Consider the following 19,058-nt stretch of genomic DNA (forward strand, 5'->3'; position numbering starts at 1 on the left):
AAACAATCAAGTATATCATATGTGATTGTACTGTCTACTATTAGCAGTATTGATGTAACGACATCATAAAAAATTAATAGATATTAAAAGTTTTGAAATTTAATAGTTGTACAACTTGGTAATATTTTTTGAACATAAATAAACTAAAACATGATATTGTATTGAAAAGATTCTTGTTGTAATTACTATTGGTGTTCCAAGAAGGCAAGAATCCAACAAAAACTACAATATCTTGATTGGTACACGAGAGGTTGATCTGCATTATATTTTTGTACAGAAATGCAAACTTTTCTTTAATTATGATAGCACCCCGTCATTATGGCTATATCACATTATTGCACCCCTACTCCATAGATCTACAATTGTCATTTCCACCCTCATTCTTATTACTTTATCAATAATTACCTCTCTTTTCATTTTGTTACATAAATAAATATATATGCTTAAATGATCAAAATACATCAACAATAATTAAAAGAAAATATAAGTGGGAAAAGTAATTTTGAAAAAAAAAAAAAAAAAAAACCCCACCCCCCAACCCCACTTCATTGCCTACTCCTGGGTGCCGTCTAATTCCTTTTTTACCCTTGATTGAATACCGTAATAACTAACGTACCACTTGACGAACTTTCTCAATCCACTTGACAAGTCCGTGGTTGGTTTGTAGCCGAAGTCCCTGTAGGCAAGGCTCACGTTAGCGTGGGTGTACGGAACGTCGCCGTTTCGGGGCATCTTTACAACGTTCTTTTTAGCCTTGATGTTGAGCAAATTTTCTAGAATTGCCACTAGCTTCCTCACCGACACTGGCGACGTGTTACCCAGGTTGTACACCCTCAACTGCGCCGGCCCCTTCTTCTTTCCGCCGCTGCCGGTGCTCTTCTCCGCCGTGTCCAGCGCCCCCAGGCACCCCTTCACCACGTCGTCGATGTAGGTGAAGTCACGCGCCACCTCCTTGTCCTCCTGCGTCACGTACACATTGATCGGCTTCCCCTGAATCATATCCTTGGTGAAGAAGAAGTACGCCATGTCCGGCCGCCCCCAGGGGCCGTACACGGTGAAGAATCTCAGCCCGGTTAAGGAGAGGCCGTAAATGTGGTTATACGTGTGGGCGATTTCTTCGCCGGCTTTTTTGGTGGCGGCGTAGAGGCTCGCGGGCTGATCGGTCCGGTGGTGTTCGGAAAACGGGACGTCGGTGTTGAGGCCGTAAACGGAGCTGGATGACGCCCAGACTATCGCCGGCTGAGGGTCGGCGGCTTTGGAAACTTCGAGAAGGTTCACGAATCCGGCGACGTTGGAGCTGACGTAAGAGAGAGGATTCTGCATGGCGTATCTCACGCCGGCCTGCGCGGCGAGGTGGAGCACGTGGCTGAACGGCACAATGTCGAAAAGCTTCCTCAGAAGCTCGGCGTCGTTGAGGTCCCCTTCCACGATGAAGATCTGGTGCTTCTCCAGAAGCTTCTGGCGAGCGCGCTTCAGGGAAGGATCATAGTAAGAGTTAAAATTATCCAGCCCTAGAACCCCGTCGCCGCGTTTCTTCAGCGCGAGTGAGCAGTGGGACCCAACGAACCCGGCCGCGCCGGTGACCAGAACCGAGATGCCGTTTGTGGTGCGGGGAGTGGACGAGAGGCGGACGTGCTTCTCCCAGGACGCTCCCCCGCCGTAGAAGGCGGAGGAGAGCAAGTGGTTGGTGGCGTGAGCGGTGGCGCGGTTGCCGGAGCTATCAGCAACCGGAGGGTAGTTGATGGTGAAGAAGAAAATAAGGAGTAACGCAATCAATAGAGTGACTCTAAAGAGGAGTTTAGAAGAAGCGGCGATGAGTTTTGTGCTGTTGACTTTCCTCAGGTAGCTGTTGTAGCGCTCCAGCTTGGAGGTTTTGCTCGTGTCCGGCGGCGACGCCATTGCCGGATAGTATTGCATAATGGAAACCTCTATTATTAATTAATTTTACAGGGAAGCTTTTTTCTTGTCAGCCTCCCCTAAGAAAGAAGAGTGTAGAGAGGATTATATATAGGGATGCTTAAAAGAAAATTACGACACATGAATCCGGGCTGGTGTCGGTTGGATGGCCTTAAAAAATATATTATTATTATTATTTAATTGAAGACATATGATTTTAGCAATTTATGTGTATATGAGATCAATAGTATCATATCGATGCTATATTGTTATTATATTAATAAAAAGAAATCATATTGAGTTTTTTTTTTAATTTGAATGCTACTTGACTCTATATACAATATAGTATCTGTTCATCCAACCTCCCATAGAGTCTAATCTAGATGTTACTAGACCACAAGGTCTTGACAAATCATATTGAGTTTAAAATATAAATAAACAATTTATAGAAAAGTTTAAGCACTTTAATTTACATTATGCTTTATCATATATATTTCTTAATTTATTAAAAGAATTATAATTTTACGTACTAAACATAAAGCAATAACTGCAAATTGAATAACATATAACTTTTCTTTATACTTCTAAAATCACAATACCACTCAAACCTCCCATAGAGTCCAATCTAGATGTTACTAGACCACAAGGTCTTGGCAAATCATATTGAGTTTAAAATATAAATAAATAATTTATAGAAAAGTTTAAGCACTTTAATTTACATTATGCTTTATCATATATATTTCTTAATTTATTAAAAGAATTATAATTTTACGTACTAAACATAAAACAATAACAGCAAATTGAATAACATATAACTTTTCTTTATACTTTTAAAATCACAATACCACTCCACTTCACTCGTCTTAGTAATTTTCTGGGGAGAATTGAAGAACACACACATACATGCATACATACATACATACATACATACATATATATATATATATATATATATATATATATATATATATATATATTGATGTATATGTGTGTGGTGGGGGTATTTGATCATATATTCATATTAGCTTGCCTAAGATAAAAAGGAAAAAATATATATTCCTATTTTTTGATAAAGAGGCACATGGAAAACATTAAATTTGAATTGTCATATTCCGTTTCTATTCCCTTTCTCGCACATAATTTTCATTACCTCTTATATATTTCGCTATTTCTTACAAATAGTTTAAATTAAATGATGGAGTATATATATTTTAATTAAATTAGGTGATTGAAATATAAACAAAATAAATGATCATTTCTTTCAAAATTACTCTTTTCTTTGTAAGATGCCGACATTATATAATACTCCGTAGCAAAATATTTCCCAATATATACACGTACATATACATGCGCATATACATATATATAATGGCTGGCAAAGTGCCAGCTGTATATGTGTGTATGTGTATGTAAGCAAGCATGTGAGAGACTACACATGTACATATGAGAAGTGAGAATTAGAGTGAGTCCAAAAGTAGTTTGTCGTAATTCATGTTTAATCAAAGCAATCAATTTAGTTGTGGGTGTAAACAATATAAGAGGTTAAGGTAATGTTGTGGAGCAATTGGAACAACATCATCACTATCATTATTATCATAATACTTAATTATACACTATTATATATATATATATATATATATATATATATATATATATATATATATATATAACATAAAAATGAATCACAGTGAAAACGAATGGCTTATTATCCTTCTTGATTTGAATTGGCTTAAGCTAGTGCAATTATTGTCACAAGATGAAATCTATTAAGTACAAATTATTGGATAGTGACTATGAATTTTCATCTTAAAAAAAAAAAAAAGAAGTTTTTAATTGAGATGAAATGTATTATTATTCAATTATATATCTAAATTCAAATCAAACACTTTATACTATTAAATTACTATATTTGTAATCAATTCTTAGCTTATCTCCAAATTAAATTAACAACATCTTTGTGGAAAAGCAACATTATTACACTTGTGATGGTGATATACATCAGAAATTTTAAAAGTGATATATAACCGCAAAGAATTATTTTTTTTTAAAAAAAAAAAAAAAGAAAAAAAAAAGAAGAGGACAAATTGCAGTGCACATGGTTCTGTAATTCCAAGCTAAGTATGCTTTACACTATAATACTATGATTTAGAATGATTCCCATTTCTAAGATTGGTCCAAAGGAAATCCTATAATTATTGCTCTCCGTCGTTTATTATTGTTAATTACTTTTTTCTAAATGCCCGACAAAATATATGGGAAGATGTAAATTATAGTAACTCAGTTGTAAAACACTGTTACGGGTGATGAGACTCGATTTCGAGTTATTATTTTCAAATCTTATCATTGTGACTAACTGAACTGTTTATGCGATAAGTAAATTAATTTTTACAGTAGTATGTAATGATGATTAACGTTGTAAGTGCGAAGTTTCATAGGAAATTTTACGTGTTTGTCTTCATCGTTACAGAACAACACAAAATCTATTGTGTTGGTGAGTGCATGTATATATGTCGATCCTCTTGTTCATGTTTCACTACTACTACCTACCTATCTTTATTCATTTGTTGTTGGATCAGTTTGGTTTCTCGAAAAGTGAGGGCAATGCAAGGGCCAATGAACATTGTACGGCCTGATTTCTTTACAGAGAAAAAACAAAGGAAAATGTCAGGGAATTTAAATGGTCTGTAGGGCCATGCATCCAACTTGCAACACTGTATAAGTGGAGGAGGGGGAGGAGGGCGTCAGAGGGTTATCAATACAAATTGAAACTATTCTGTTTTTTTTTTTTTTTCTTTTTTTTTTTCTTTTAAATGAGTGTTTGATTAATTAATTTTTTTGTATAAGTTTTTTACTCATTCTAAAATGCTAAAATTTAAAAAGCTGCTCAAAGTAAATTTTTAGATCAATTTTTTGTGAAAGTCATTTTGTATGTAATCAGCTAACAAGTAATCTACTAGACATTTTTCTACAATCAGTCTGATATCAACTAGTCAAACCCACTAACTCAATCAGCCAACCAGCTATTTACCAAACACCTCCATTATGTGCCTTCAATTTATTTACAAGCACATAATCTTAAAGGGAAAATGACATTTTTTCCCCATAAGTTATATACTTATAGCACTTTTCCATCCCTGAATTATTCGTGTATCCACATTTGCCCCCCACAGCCTGTGCCGTTGTCCTAGCCGCACATGATCAGGGCCAGCCCTGGTGATGACTTACGTAGTCATCTATTAGACAAATTATACATGAACTAATTAGATTTTGATCCAGAATGACATTTAGATTATTACATGCAATTAACATATTTTGGTGATGATATAATAATATATTTAATTAATTAAAAGTTTTTTTTTTGAGAACTAATTAATTAGAAGTTGAAAGCCAAAATACATAAGATTCCAAATGGACGTATTGCTTGTATTTTCTACTATATTTTGCGATGCAAGTCCGTCTGTGATTGAAACCTACATGAACATGATTGAATCGACCGCAGATTGTCTGTACATAATACCATAGTTTGTTCTCTTTTTTGGGTTTCCCTTTTGTTAATCTCTACTTTTCTTATTTTCTTCTCCTCTTTTTATTTCTCTAACTAGAAACCATAATATATTACGTGTTACTATATCTTTACAATTATATTACCCATTAATGCGTACAAATACAAGTTTATGACTAAATAGTATGAAAGTAAAATCACTTGCATTAACGAAGAGTTACAGAGAATGTTTAAATAGGGCTATACTGAAAAAGTTACAACAAAGCACAACTGAAGCCTAAAGAAAAGAGAATAACAAACTAATTGAAGACTAACTCAAGCCACATGTTTAACAAATAGTACTCCTTAAATAACTAATAAACAATCCGATAAAATTTGAGTTAATGTCTAAGTATAGTAATTTTGCCACGTTTACTCAACTTTCAAATTATTACTATCCGTGGTCTAATTTAACCACTCATGGTCTTTCAACTATCAAATTTTAACTAATCGTGGCCTTCTAGCTAGGAAGACTATGACGGGTTAATTTTGAAAGTTGAAGGACCATGGGTGGTTAACTTGTAACAATTTGAAAGTTGAGAGACCAAATATGGTCAAATTGAAAGTTTAGAACTAAACATTGTAAAATCACTATACTTAAAAGATCTCATATGATATTAACTTTTGATTTTCATTAACGCAATCGAACCATTACTCTTCATGACCATCATCTAACAAATTAATGTTCATAAAATAGAAAATCGCTATAGAAATGCTAAACAAACCAAGAAAAATACCCAACATAACTTTCAAATAGATTGAAAGCAAACAAAAAAGAAATATTATTAATCGACGAGATGGTGAAACACGTAGGGGTTCAGATTCTCAAATTAATGCATTAGCCAGAGTCTCCCTGCCTTGACCAGTTCATGAACTATATAGTTTGCTGACTTATTAATTAATAAATAATAAAACTAGACACAACGAAATTTAAATAAATATATATAAAAATTTGAGAGCTAAATCAAAATAATTTTTTTAGGATGTCAATGGTAATAAATACAGCTATGAGTATTTTTTTTTTTTTTTCAAAAAAAATATTTGACGTAACTATATATGCTAAATATAATTATATTTGATATGATTGATACTGATCTCAATGAACAAAAATAGATATTTTCAAATTTTTTACAGCAGAATGGTTGGAACGTTATTATAGGCAGCGAGATGATGATGAAGACGATAAATAGCCGCAATGAGGAGTGTCGTTTTCAACGGTAAAAAGTGAGAAACGACAAGCGATTGTTGGATTTCGTCAAATACGACTGGACGTCCCTATTTTGTCTCTTTTTCATTTCTGTTTTCACTGACACGTTTTCTCACAATAAAATGTCGGCACAAGAACTTTCCTGCAATCTCAGGGGCTTTCCTGTCATTCAATAACTACTACTCTCTTTTTCTTTTTCTTTTTTTATTATTCCTTACACAATTCATTATAATTGTTTTTTAAATTTAAAAAAAACGCTCTAGTCAGTCGTCAGAAGATACAAAATTGTGTTTAAAAACATCATACGAAACTCTCAAAACCAGCAGTGTTTAGACTTTTGTAAAAATATAATAATACTTGAAATAGTAGTTTTAAAGTTGTACAGGCAAATATGCCTATAGTATTTGGCAATTCATGTCTGCAAAGCACTATTTGAGAAAAGAGATCAAGGTTCAAACCTCGCCAGCGACTGTGTGGAAATTATGTTCAAAGTGAACAAATCTTTTATGCTCACCGGCATTTAATTCTGTCTGCTGAGCCATTGAGTCACCGTAATTTATATCATCTTAAATGATTTGTCGAATCGGGGTGTAAGACCCTTGAAGTTGGGGATTCAACCTTTTGGGAGAAGTATTTGGCAATTCATATAATCTACGGTAATAGATTCAGCTTTCAAGGTTTGAGACTTGAGAGTTTGAATTTTTTTTTAAAGACCTCAATTAACAATTCAACTTACGTTACAAAAATGTTTAAAATCAATTATTAAAAAGCTAAAAAGAAAACATAATTAATGCTGTGTGGAATTAGCAATTAAGATCGACTGTTAGTTGTAATTTACTATAAGGTATGGCCAAACGCATAGTCCATAATCACTTGGATTTAATAGTGTCATATTTTGTTTTGTCAATTTGCAAATGGCACCCCATACCCTCACACATGGACTCCCTAGTCAGTCTCAATCACCTCATTAAGTGCTCAATAATTTTTTTCCATACAAAGGAAAATGAAGGGCAATTACATAAAATTTAGACCCCACATTGAACTAACAAGATTAAAAAAAAAAAAAAAAAAAAAAAAAAAAAAAAAAGAAGTGGCCTCAAGGTTAGTTGAACAAACAAATGGAGACTATGGGAAAACCCGTAATCAACAATGGTTGAAATTCTAATAACACATTGTTTCATTTATAATGTTTGAATTTGAGACATTATTAAAGAAGAATAAAATTCTTTCCACTTGAATCACATGTTAGCGGTGGTGGGGAGCTGAGTATGGGGCAAATTATGGTCCACATAGTGTTATGTAGATTATAACAAAAAGTACATTTTTAATACACTAAAAGTACATTATTTGTGTACTGAATGTATATTATACAAAATAATGTACTTTTTTTTTAATATAATGTACATTTTTAATATACTAAAAATATATTAGTTGTGTACTAAATGTACATTATTTGATAGTATAGTCCACACAAGTGTGTGGACCATGTAAGTATCTATAATTGAATGAGACAATATGAAGGGCAAAGGCCCACACCACATGGAAGGGCTTCTTAAGTCAAAGTTCACCAACTTTAATTCTCCTCCCAAAGTCGGTCACATTTGATTTTAGCTAAAAGATGAGAGTAAAAGCATGCATGCCAACTCAACAATCAATCAACTGTGTTTTTGTAGCTAAGAGATTCAGGAAACTGGAAACCCATGCTTGCAAGAACAATCCAAATTGCATTAAATGAAATGAAGTCATGCTATCTGTCTATGTACAATTCATAGTCCGTACCTCTAAACATGGTGTGTGGAATAAGCAGCAAACCTCTGCTCCAGCAAAACAGTCACCCGACCACCTTGATGGCTTCATCTACCATCAGAATGGCTGTAAAAATAATTACCCAAGTATTGAACAGCTACTTGTGTCATATATGAGCAGATTGAAGAGATGTGAAAGTGACAGAGATTACTTGTTGAGAAAGTGCAGTAGCTGAAGTGCCTCATCAAGGATGGTACACTATGTTAGTGGCGACAAGAACATCTCTGACTTGAAAGTGCACTTTATTTTTCTTTTTTGAGAAACATTTAAATTCATTAATTCATATCAAAGTTCACAACATCAAGAAGATAATTAAAAAGAATGGAAAACCATTCCATGCAACCGCTTCCCTGGCTAACAAATGGGCAGTTGTATTAGCATGTCGCTAACAAGTAAGATGCTAGTTTCTTAATATCATTAATGATGAGGTCAAAAGAAGAGTTTATGTCGCTGTTGTTTAATCCTTCCAGCTCACCAGTGGAGCATCCATTTCTACTTGGACCCTGTCAGTATTCATGCTCTTCAACCATTTGAGAGCCTCCCTAACCCCAATTGCTTCAGCAAGTGCGCACTTGAATGTGTGAAAATTGCGCTACAACACAAAAAGATATTTCCCACTTATTTTCATTAATGCAATAATTGCTACCAAAGTTGCAGCAAGCTAAGGTCATTGTCTGCCCTAATTGCTTTCTTTATCAACATCAGGAAGCTTCTTTAGTTCCTGCAGCAACGATAAATAAATAGTTGCAGCAACAAAAAGATAATATGTACATAAGGTAAATATATGGATCAAGTAGGAGAGTTCTCAGTTACATGATATAGTTGCCATGAAGTATAAGCATCTGTGGCAGCATAATTAAGTTGTTCTTTTGATAAACTTGTAGTCTCCCAATCTCCCAATCTGATATAGTTCCCCTTGGCAAGCTGCAAGCATAAAAAATGTTCAATTGAATCTGACTGAAAAATAAGGTGCCCTAAAATCAGGAAGTCAAAATCTAAAACAAAGAAGCACTGGGTTCAACAATTTTAGCAACATTTTTTGGCAGGATTAGGCATGTGACAAGTCATAGCCCCAGAATGGAGGCTATAGGCTTTTCAGTCTTAAATGGCATTGCATTAGATCATACACAATATGTCGGTGTGCAGGTTATTTCTCTGAAAAAAGATGGAGGCCTTGAACCACAATGATAGATGCCATATTCCAAAACGAGTTCTAAATAACCTTTTTGTAGAGGAGTTTTTCAGTTAGTGATGCTAAACCCCATTTCCTAGGACCTCCATGAAGCTTTTGGTTTGCAAGTGCAGACAGATCTTTCAAACCTTTTAGACGTACATTATGATCTTTGAAAACCTTGCCACCATCATATGCAATACCTGCTCCAACCTACACATTTATAGCACAATAATTACATGAATCATGTATAAGAACTGAAAATAATAACAAGTGCAGTATGTATTTACAGGAAATTCATTAAAATTTATACAAAAGTTAATCTTTGGACCTTCGGTGTGGAGTTCTCAAGAAGCAATTGTAGACTCTGAGAGATTCCAGAATGAAAGATATGAAAAACATAACAATTGTCCATGTCTCCGCATATCTGAATAACAGCAGCCTTCCCAGGTGAAACACCTGCACAGAAGCAGCTATTCATCCATAATAGACTAGCACAAACTACACTTCAATAATGCTGAAACGAGAGAAAAATTACACAAAGTAAACAGTCAACCACTAAACAAGCACACACTTTATTCTTATTGGTATATTATGAGCCTGGTACACCATGCTACGTGTGCCAATTAAATTAAAAGCTAGCTCAAAAGCCAACCTTCATAATCATCTATCATCTCACCCATGTTAAAAAGTAGGAAACGCACAAACACAACAGAAACATTAACCCGTTTACTAAGTATAGGTTCAACAGATAAATGAATTTTCATCATTGCGAACTGTTTACCCTAAATTAAATGTTTGTACACAGGGTTCCATTGCCAATGGCCTACATATTCATCAATCCAAAAAGGAATTATTAGAACTTAATAACGAATGGAGTGGTTAGAAATGTTAAATGCATATTGCAATGCCATTAGTCCAAATCGTAATTCCAAGCCAATAGGAAAGTTGCAAATACACAGTCACTATACGTCCATACCATGTCATTTTGGAAGCATAAAGTGTTGTTAACCAGGTTTAAAGCATAATTTGAGCACTTCACTGTTCAGATTTAAATCACTATTTGAATAAATGAACTAGATTATATGCAAAATGAAAGATTCTACTAGCATTCCCTTTGTAGTTAAGGTTGGCACTTGAGCCACACTTTCTATCTGTTTTTAGCTCTGAAACAAAACCTTGACAGCTTAAAGTCAGGAAGATGTAACTTTCAGCATAATCACACCGAACTATTGGCCACACAGCTTTAATAAAAAAATAACAACCTTCCAAAACATCCCAATCCAGCACATAAACTGTAAAGCTCTTCAGTGATTGGTAAAAATTTGGCAAGCAAAATTTAGCATCAATGTAACAAAAGGACAACATAATAGCACCTTTCACAAAACTAGGTTTCCATTCAGTATCAAACCCGAGAGCAACTGATTCCTCTTGTCTTGTCTTCTCTTCAATAACATGGAGCAGCTCCGCTGCGGATTTCTCAACCTCGTCCTTGGTTCTACTGTATATAACACGGCCTCTAAATGCTAGTTTTGGCAGCCTGGCCCGGCTCATAACTAATTCATTCATTTTTTTCACCCAAAAAATAAAAAAATAAAAAAATAAAAAAAAATAAAAAAAAAAATCAGTTAAATCAATCCAAGCGAATTTGTGCAATTTATTGTGCATTCCAAATAACCAAAGATGCATATAAAGTCAAGATCATAAAATGGGAGGCGGAAGATATCGAAATTACAGAGAGCAAATAAACTAAAAGGATTAAACAAAAATACAGCCCATTTTACCTTGATGTGGAAATCGAAATCGACCGGAATGTAGAGTTGTTTCTAATTTACGAATTGTTTCACTCCAGTTTAAATTAATCCTCTATCCTCTTCCTTCCTCTATCCTATTGGTAATTAAAAATCAGAAAAAGTTCCCGCCCATCTGCCTCTTGCAAAACGGTATAGTTTAGGTTTTGAATATTTTTTTCCCTAATTTTATGAAAAATAGATTTCCAGATTTATTTGTTTTTTAAATTTTTATGTTTTATTATTTATCTATTCATTCATTGGAGGATCTGATTAAAGAATTTTTTTTGGATTTGCATGGTATGTTTCCAATGTTATCTTTACCTTCTTTAGTGGTTTTTTTTTTTTTGAATTGTTGTGTTTTAACAGTAAGTTGACGCCTACAAGAGTAATTATTTCATTTTAACTACAAAGATAAGCTGGGTAGCATCAAATGAACTAGCACCTCACCATCTATATGGTATAGAGAAAGTATAAATAAAGAAACAACACAAAATATAATAAATATAACATTTATTGTGCAACACACGGAAAAATACTAATAATTTAATAATATCATGATACTTACATTTAAAATTTAGCATAAGCAATAAAATTTTTTTTTCCCATTTTTGAGTCGTATATATTAATTTTCCTTCACTTTTAATATAACAAAGAAAAACCTTTTTTTTTTGTCCTTCAATTATTACATATTATAGCATTTGAACACATTTTTTAATTTGAACAAATTTAAATTACTTTTGTTAAAAACATTTGTATCATACTATAGATTTGATACTTAATATCATATTTGTTTGCAACTCTTATTTATTATAAAATAAAAAAATAAAAAAAAAATCATTGTAGTTAAACTTATTACGGCATTACTGTATTTGATTCTAATTATCATTGTCATTCTTATATTTGAATTAAATACCCCTTAAACACTCAATTGTTCAAAATATTGTGAATTCAGTTGTCTTACACCACAGTCCTAGACCCATTCAGCTGTGAACTTTGCTAAAATCTGAACACCAGAAAGACCGTGTTTGGCTAGAAAATAACACAACTATTGCATGTAAACTTGGCAGGACTGAGAAAGAAAATTGCACATGTTAAACAAGTCAAATGTTTTCCAAGTGCCAACAGACTCAGTTTCCAGCCTGCCCAAAGTATCTACCAGATATTGTTGCCAAAACATTGAGCATAATAACTTCATCATTCACGCTTGTTTTTTCAGCTCGCAAGCTTGCGCATTTTCTGAGTAAAGATCTAAGCGATGCGGAGGTGTCAGCATCGAGTGGAGAATCAACCGCTGCACATAAAGCAAATAGCCACAAGCAGTCATCCCGTGAAAGTGCGTCTGTGCTTTCCAGGGCGGTTATCCGCTTTCTAAGCAATGATACTCGAGTCACTGGTTCCATCCCTGAAATAACTGACAGTGTAGGGCAGGAATTTTCGGGAGTGTACTCATCACCCGCATCAGATTGGCTACAATCGTCTCCAGATGTTAAGCTATCAAAATCCTCAAGAATGATGCTGTTGCTGAGTTGATGTGACGACTGTTCCTGGTGAACAATAGAAACTAGGGGTGGTTGACTAGAAATTTGAATGCCAGAACTCTCTAGTTGTGATAAAGCCTGAAAAGATGATCGCAGACTCAGTACATTTAAGCACCACAAGAAATGACAGTACTAAATAAATCATTGAATATTACAGTCAATTGAAGCATGTGCTCCATCTCAACTAAAAGCCTAAGCTGATAGTTGGATTGCACATTAATGGTTATATGCTCAACACAGTCTCTATCCAGATTTTGTTGAGACAAGCATCTCCTTAGTTCCTGTAAAATATGTCATTTTGTCTAAACAAAGTAAACTGCAGACTTGCAGCAGAATCAGTCAAGCACGATACATATTTTGAATCACCCAACTTCGAGATTCCAGAAAGGCATAAATCTTTCTTAAGAGCTAAAAGGATTGATTCATTTAAACGGAGGGAGAGAGAGAGAGAGAGAGAGAGAGAGAGAGAGAGAGAGAAATACCTGTCTCAACTTTGAGAAATCAGCAAGGAACTCATCCTCCCACTCTTTAAGGGGTAGCAAGTGCTCTGGGCAAGTTGCAATATCGGGAATTTGGGGCATATAAACACTCTGTTCTTTGTTTACTTTACTTCTTTCAACCTTGGCAACCTTCACATTTGGCAAACGTTCTGCTTCCCACCTATGATCAAGACCATAAGTACAACAAAGTCCATGCATCCGTGATCCATCAGTTAATAGATACATCAAATACTTTTCACATGACTCATGAGGAACAAGTTCATTCTCTAACAGCCAGAAAGAGATACGGTTGTGATGAATATGTACCTTACACGCCTGAGATATTCTAATCCGTCTTCAGGATGAACAGAATCAAAATTGGGTTCTCCTGTAACAAAAAAGGCAGGCTTCCGGATGCTACTATAATCCTCATCACTATCATCATAGTCACTGCCTTCTCTTTCCACAATCGAGTCATCATTTTCACTGCTCGTGGCACAACCCAAAGCAGGATTCTGACCCTCCAAGAGTAATGAATTACTATCATCACCTACGAGGCATAATGTATTTAGCTATATATATACATATTCAGCAACTTAAAAGATAAACACACCCAAGTAACACTGACCACAAACCCCGGTATATATGGTTGCAAAAAATATAAATATACATTTCATTTCAACTCAATTCACAATAGAATGCTGCACCACATGCCTTTACATACAATTTCATCAATGATACCAGGATTTAATTGAAAAGAGCTAATGATTTACAGACATACATACTAAGCAAAACAGTATATCAATGAATGTAGAATTCACAAGAAAGACCAATTAACCATACAAGAGGAACAAAAATAAGATAAATCATTGTGGGAGAGCAATCAGAGCAGAAGAAATTATACCAAATGAGACATGGCGGGCCTTCCCGGACTTTCTCCGAGGATCGAAGTCCACGAGAGGCTGCTTCTGATGAATGGAGCGAAGGAGGCCATCATACTCCTTCTGCACATCGGCCCCTAGGCCACAGTACACCTCGATCCATTTCTTCTTCTGCTCTTCTAGACTCACAAACCTCATAGCCTCCAACTCCTTCCTAGAGTAAAAACCCTTCTTATCTTCTTTCGTCAACTTGCCGCAGTCTTGCCGGACCTCCTCAACAACGGCAGCTCTGCCCTTTCGGCTTGGCTTGTTCCTTTTCTTCTCCTTTGAAGCCCCGTTATTACCGTTGCCTATTTCAGAAGCGGCACCTTCAAGATTATCCGCAATCGTTTGCCGAAAGGTGTCGTTGATGGCGTGACAGTCTGAATCTTGCCGGGTTTCAGAAATGCCCATTTGGAGATTCTTGATTTCTTTTTTATCATCATCATCAAGGTCTACTTGAGGAAGATGTTCAGGGGCACTCATCTCCTTTGTTGCGACTCAACTTAGTAATATGATTGAGAGGGAAAACGGGAACGTGCTGAGCGAGGAAGAAGAGTGCACAGGGGTTTTGGGTTTTGGGTTTTGGGTTTTGCTATGTGAAAGATCGAATTTGTCTAAATGGTGGTTCATCGAATCATCGATATAAAGCAAACGATTAATTTCATCAGACATAATACGGATTAATAATACTCTTTAAAAAAAAAAAAAAAGACAAAAAACCACATTTTTGCTTTAATTTAATCAAATTAAATTTTATAGAATTGATCTATCTTATGCAGGATGTGTTATTAGTGCTTTTAAATGTGTTCATACTTTGCCTAGAACGGTTCATTCGCAAACTGGTTTGTTTAGTTGAATTTCTGTTATTCCGGATTATATTGCTCGTTTGATTTAATAAAATTTTCTCTATTTGTCATTTAAAAAAAAAAAAAAAACCAACATTTTAACACTTAACATTTAAGATTAATCCAAAATTAAATATTTAGAAATTTATAAACCAAAAGAAAATAGTTTTCAAATGCATAAAACTTTAAATTTTCAATTTAAAATAGATACACAATCCATCTTTTTGCAGGGGGCAGCAAATTCAGTAACATATCACAGCATAGAAGAAAAGACTCAATTTCTCAACATTGATTTCAAGAGAGAAAGATGGGTAAAAACCAAAGAACACCATTTCTTATCACAGAAGAATAACTTTAACCAAACGAATAGCTATGAACTAATTCAGTAATATGATCCAGACTGAGAAGCTGATAACACTCCTCCAATAAGGTTCAGGATGCACTGCACTAGCTAAAAGTACCTCATTAGCAGTGACTTGTGCCTCTGGATAAGAAAAGGTTTGGCTAGAGCAAATGGATATATAACAGCATCAAGCAAGATGGTTGGACACTTGGACTGGACCAGATAAGCGCGAAATTTAATAGTCCAGATGTAACTGATGTTACAGCCGCCACTACTATTCAAACAATAGTTGACAATCACATCTCACTCACTGCTCACATGCTCTGGTTCGTTGCTCTTATTATCAACAGCCTCAGGAAGGCTCTTCAACGCCTATAATGAAGATGAAAAGATGTTTCAAAAGGGAAGATAAGAGAGAGCAGTAATGAACTTATGAAACTGAAAAAAAAAAAAAAAAAAAAAAAAAAAAAAAGATGCACCAAGAATAACAGTTCTCATTTACCTGATATAGGTGCCATGAAACAAAAGCATCTGTGGCAGCATAATTTAGGTGTTCTTTTGATAAAACTGGAGTCTCCCAATTTCCCAATCTTATATGGTTTGGCTTAGGGAGCTACAGAAGTCCAAAACATTCAATTGAATCACACACTAAGAGATAATATTCAGGGCTAACATCAGGTAAACAAAAGAAAACTGAAGCACTGGATAAAACAAAATAAGATAAGCAAGATCTTTTAGTAGGAAATAAATGAAAAAATATAGGTGATGGTACTGATGGAGGTTGTAAGCTTTATTTCCCAAATGATATTGCATATGATACAGAATACCCAGCAGATCAGACACTTGTACTAGGATACACCATCTATAAGCAAGTTGCATATTTGGAAACACAAATTGGATGCAATATTGCAAAACAAGCTCCCACTTAAGCCAATACACTGTTCAGATTCAATTAATGCCTTGATGTGATCCACATGCAATTTCAATACCAATTAACACTTAGAAAAACATAAGTGTCAACCTCCATGCGCAATGAAAGGAGACAAGAAGGCAACAGTATTCATACTACATTTGGAAAATGGCAAAAAGTACAACAGGCAAAGCAGATGCCATCACCATTCATTACTTTTTAGCTCAAGGGTTTGAATAACAATATAACCACAAGTAGCATCAAATGCATTCATTATGAGGGCACCAAATTACCTGTTTGCAAAGGAGTGTTTCTGTCAATGATGCTAGACTCCAATTTTTGGGAACTCCACCAATCTTTAGATTGGCTAGCGCAGATAGATCATCCACATTTCTAACAGGTACATTATGATCTAGAAAAACCTTATGAGCATCACCCGCGATGCTTACTCCCACCTGTACATGTTAATAGCATCAGAAATTATGTAGAATGGACCAAAAAAAAAAAAAAACATTTTACAATAAATTTCAGAAAATATGAAAATATGCTAACCTTCACAGTAGCAGAATTCCCTAGAAGTGTCTGCAGATTTTGAGGGATTCCAGAATGGAATATGTGGAAGACATAACAACGGTTCATCTCCCCACATATCTGCATAACAGCCGCTTTCCCAGGGGCAACACCTGCATGGAGAAGCTAATAACCAACTAGCAAGTAGCAACACCCTATACTTTGATGTATTAACTGTGAAAATACAGCATGTAACCAAGAAGTCCAACATACTAGTATGATATACTTGAAATTCAAAAATCTTTTCATTTTTCAAAATTAAATGGCAAACACCATTGTGTAGAAGTTACTGTTCCTCTACCATCAACACCATTTGCAGACTAGAAAAAATAAATTCTCAAATTTCGGCACCAAAAGTTTTAAATACAAATAAAACTTTCCAGAGTTACTTTTTTCAATAAAGAAAGAAAAGGAAAAACATAATCAGGATCATCCTGAACCTAATACCATGAGCTATTGCAGTAAAGAAATTAAAATTTCTTGTGCCTACTCTAGTAAATATTAGTATAAATTCCATTGGTTCTGAATGTGTTAAAAAAAATACCATTTTGATACCAGTATGAACAATTTTAGAGGGTGATACTGTAAGCTATTAAGCTCTGTCTATTATCTTTGTCGCGGGGAGTATCTTTCTGTCAAATTTTCAAGAGGGAATTTTGCATTATCTTCACGGAAAAAGCCATTAAGGGAATGATTTCCAAGTACTCATCCACACATCAGCAAGAGAAAAGACGCACTTGGACTGGAGGAACATCCCAGAAATGAGAGCTTTCTGTGAGATTAGTATCTGTCTTGGACTAGATCAAAGGATATGCGGCACCTGATATGATTATGAAAACCTTGCCTTCACAAGGATTTCCAAATGCTTAAGGGATTTGACTTATGGCTTTGTGTGATTAGAAGTTCAATAATTGACAATACAAAGAATTAAAATTTCAAACCAGTAGTTATTGAGCTATCATAGAAGAATTCAAGTAAAACCTAAACACCAAGGACTTAACATACATGGACAGAATTCTCAAGATTCTTGGATATTTGCATTAGAATGGAGGCTTAAATTGCTCAGGCAATATTAGAAAACAATATTACAAAATTTACAGATCCAAACTGGGAGGGTTATATACCTACCTCTTTTGAAAGTGGGTTTCCATTCAATGTCAAATCCCAGAGCAACTACACCTTCTGCTCTCTTCCTCGTTTCAATAAAATTTAAAAGCTCTGCTGCAGATCTCTCGGCCTCAACTGCAGTTCTGCTATATACAATACGCCCCCTGAATGCTAGTGCTGGGAACCTATTCACTAAAATAATTCAATCGACACAAATAAGGAAAAAACATCAATTTTTTTTAATTTTTTTTGTAATAATTCAAAAACAAGAGCGTCGGGAGAGAATAGAATACATACATTGATGCTTAAATCGACTTCTAGGGCATGGGGACAGGGAAAAAGAAGTGGAGAAGAGTGATGCAGGCAGTCTCCGGCGATGGTTCCGGCGAAATTTATTTACATCGCCGTTAACCTCATCTTCGGCAGCGGGAGCGGAGGACTTATCGGAATCTTTGCGCTTGTTGGTGGCAGATTGAAAAGCTGCTTCGATTTCTAGGAGCTCTAGATCAGTGAAAGGACGATCCCAGTCGTCTAAACCGGCCATCGATGAAGGGACTGATGTTTCCATTTCTTCCCGGAGAGGCGGAGATTCAGTTCAGTGGTGCGCGCCTAGTTGGCCTCTCCCGTTCTTTCAAAATAATTTTGTTCAATTAATTAGAATCACATGACCAAAAACCGTAATTAGATCAATATACTTTACACCCAAAAATTAAACGCAATATCCAAATTCTACAATATTTGTAAGCTTGAATATTTGAATTGTTGTTTCCACTAGCATATTCATAACTATAAAAGAATAATTAATTAATTAAAGTTACACCTGGACTAGGGTAATATTTATTTATTTATCACATTTATTCTTACAATTTTAATTTAATTACATTTAGTCTTAGTATTGACCTATTGGTAATAGGTACACTAAGCGCATT

General features: G+C 34.9%; 4 protein-coding genes across 10 annotated transcripts; all 4 read right to left on the minus strand.

Annotated features, from left to right (window-relative positions):
* Nucleotides 1-159: 159 nt before the first annotated feature.
* Nucleotides 160-1,997, minus strand: LOC109170579 (UDP-glucuronate 4-epimerase 6-like). Its single transcript, XM_019319753.1, has one exon. It carries the CDS (start codon nucleotides 1,915-1,917, stop codon nucleotides 553-555), a length of 1,365 nt encoding a protein of 454 aa, XP_019175298.1. The 5' UTR covers nucleotides 1,918-1,997; the 3' UTR covers nucleotides 160-552.
* A 6,208-nt stretch (nucleotides 1,998-8,205) lies between these two features.
* LOC109170591 (Werner Syndrome-like exonuclease) lies at nucleotides 8,206-11,578 on the minus strand. Of its 5 annotated transcripts, none has more exons than XM_019319773.1 (7): nucleotides 10,998-11,369; nucleotides 9,953-10,080; nucleotides 9,673-9,834; nucleotides 9,264-9,374; nucleotides 9,082-9,171; nucleotides 8,602-9,009; nucleotides 8,206-8,516 (listed from the first exon to the last, which is right to left on the minus strand). In XM_019319773.1, exons 1-5 carry the CDS (start codon nucleotides 11,308-11,310, stop codon nucleotides 9,130-9,132), a joined length of 756 nt encoding a protein of 251 aa, XP_019175318.1. In that variant the 5' UTR covers nucleotides 11,311-11,369; the 3' UTR covers nucleotides 8,206-8,516; nucleotides 8,602-9,009; nucleotides 9,082-9,129. The 5 variants fall into 5 exon arrangements, with proteins under 5 accessions (XP_019175318.1, XP_019175320.1, XP_019175317.1 ...); XM_019319774.1 differs by adding an exon at nucleotides 11,406-11,578 and having other exon boundaries at nucleotides 8,211-8,516; nucleotides 8,602-9,171; nucleotides 10,998-11,177; XM_019319771.1 differs by having other exon boundaries at nucleotides 8,211-8,516; nucleotides 8,602-9,171.
* An 813-nt stretch (nucleotides 11,579-12,391) lies between these two features.
* On the minus strand, nucleotides 12,392-14,993 carry LOC109170589 (gem-associated protein 2-like). The gene is made up of 4 exons (XM_019319769.1): nucleotides 14,336-14,993; nucleotides 13,759-13,981; nucleotides 13,435-13,612; nucleotides 12,392-13,030 (listed from the first exon to the last, which is right to left on the minus strand). The coding sequence occupies exons 1-4, from the start codon at nucleotides 14,835-14,837 to the stop codon at nucleotides 12,542-12,544; spliced, it is 1,392 nt and encodes a 463-aa protein (XP_019175314.1). The 5' UTR covers nucleotides 14,838-14,993; the 3' UTR covers nucleotides 12,392-12,541.
* Nucleotides 14,994-15,462: 469 nt separating this feature from the next.
* LOC109170590 (Werner Syndrome-like exonuclease) lies at nucleotides 15,463-18,774 on the minus strand. Of its 3 annotated transcripts, XR_002052471.1 has the most exons (7): nucleotides 18,427-18,773; nucleotides 18,151-18,321; nucleotides 17,005-17,135; nucleotides 16,746-16,907; nucleotides 16,045-16,155; nucleotides 15,791-15,914; nucleotides 15,463-15,755 (listed from the first exon to the last, which is right to left on the minus strand). XR_002052471.1 is itself a non-coding variant. In XM_019319770.1 (6 exons), the coding sequence occupies exons 1-6, from the start codon at nucleotides 18,695-18,697 to the stop codon at nucleotides 15,846-15,848; spliced, it is 915 nt and encodes a 304-aa protein (XP_019175315.1). In that variant the 5' UTR covers nucleotides 18,698-18,773; the 3' UTR covers nucleotides 15,463-15,845. The 3 variants fall into 3 exon arrangements, 1 of the variants encoding a protein (XP_019175315.1); XR_002052472.1 differs by having other exon boundaries at nucleotides 15,463-15,914; nucleotides 16,045-16,190; nucleotides 18,427-18,774; XM_019319770.1 differs by having other exon boundaries at nucleotides 15,463-15,914.
* Between the last annotated feature and the right edge of the window lie 284 nt (nucleotides 18,775-19,058).

The sequence above is a fragment of the Ipomoea nil genome, unplaced genomic scaffold (assembly GCF_001879475.1).
Source record: "Ipomoea nil cultivar Tokyo-kokei standard unplaced genomic scaffold, Asagao_1.1 scaffold3321, whole genome shotgun sequence".
Classification (NCBI taxonomy): Eukaryota; Viridiplantae; Streptophyta; class Magnoliopsida; order Solanales; family Convolvulaceae; genus Ipomoea; species Ipomoea nil.

Excerpts from the sequence above, each read along its gene's own strand:
- LOC109170591 (XM_019319773.1), bottom strand. The coding sequence starts at position 11,310 with ATGCATCTTTGGTTATTTGGAATGCACAATAAATTGCACAAATTCGCT. Across the intron at positions 9,835-9,952 it reads TTGAGAACTCCACACCGAAG|GTTGGAGCAGGTATTGCATA; the intron begins GTCCAAAGATTA and ends ATAAATGTGTAG. Across the intron at positions 9,375-9,672 it reads AAAAACTCCTCTACAAAAAG|CTTGCCAAGGGGAACTATAT; the intron begins GTTATTTAGAAC and ends TTATGCTTGCAG.
- LOC109170589 (XM_019319769.1), bottom strand. The coding sequence starts at position 14,837 with ATGAGTGCCCCTGAACATCTTCCTCAAGTAGACCTTGATGATGATGAT. Across the intron at positions 13,982-14,335 it reads GGCCCGCCATGTCTCATTTG|GTGATGATAGTAATTCATTA; the intron begins GTATAATTTCTT and ends TATGCCTCGTAG. Across the intron at positions 13,613-13,758 it reads GAATATCTCAGGCGTGTAAG|GTGGGAAGCAGAACGTTTGC; the intron begins GTACATATTCAT and ends TCTTGATCATAG.
- LOC109170590 (XM_019319770.1), bottom strand. The coding sequence starts at position 18,697 with ATGGAAACATCAGTCCCTTCATCGATGGCCGGTTTAGACGACTGGGAT. Across the intron at positions 18,322-18,426 it reads AAGTCGATTTAAGCATCAAT|TGAATAGGTTCCCAGCACTA; the intron begins GTATGTATTCTA and ends GAATTATTTTAG. Across the intron at positions 16,908-17,004 it reads GGAATTCTGCTACTGTGAAG|GTGGGAGTAAGCATCGCGGG; the intron begins GTTAGCATATTT and ends TAACATGTACAG.
- LOC109170579 (XM_019319753.1), bottom strand. The coding sequence starts at position 1,917 with ATGCAATACTATCCGGCAATGGCGTCGCCGCCGGACACGAGCAAAACC.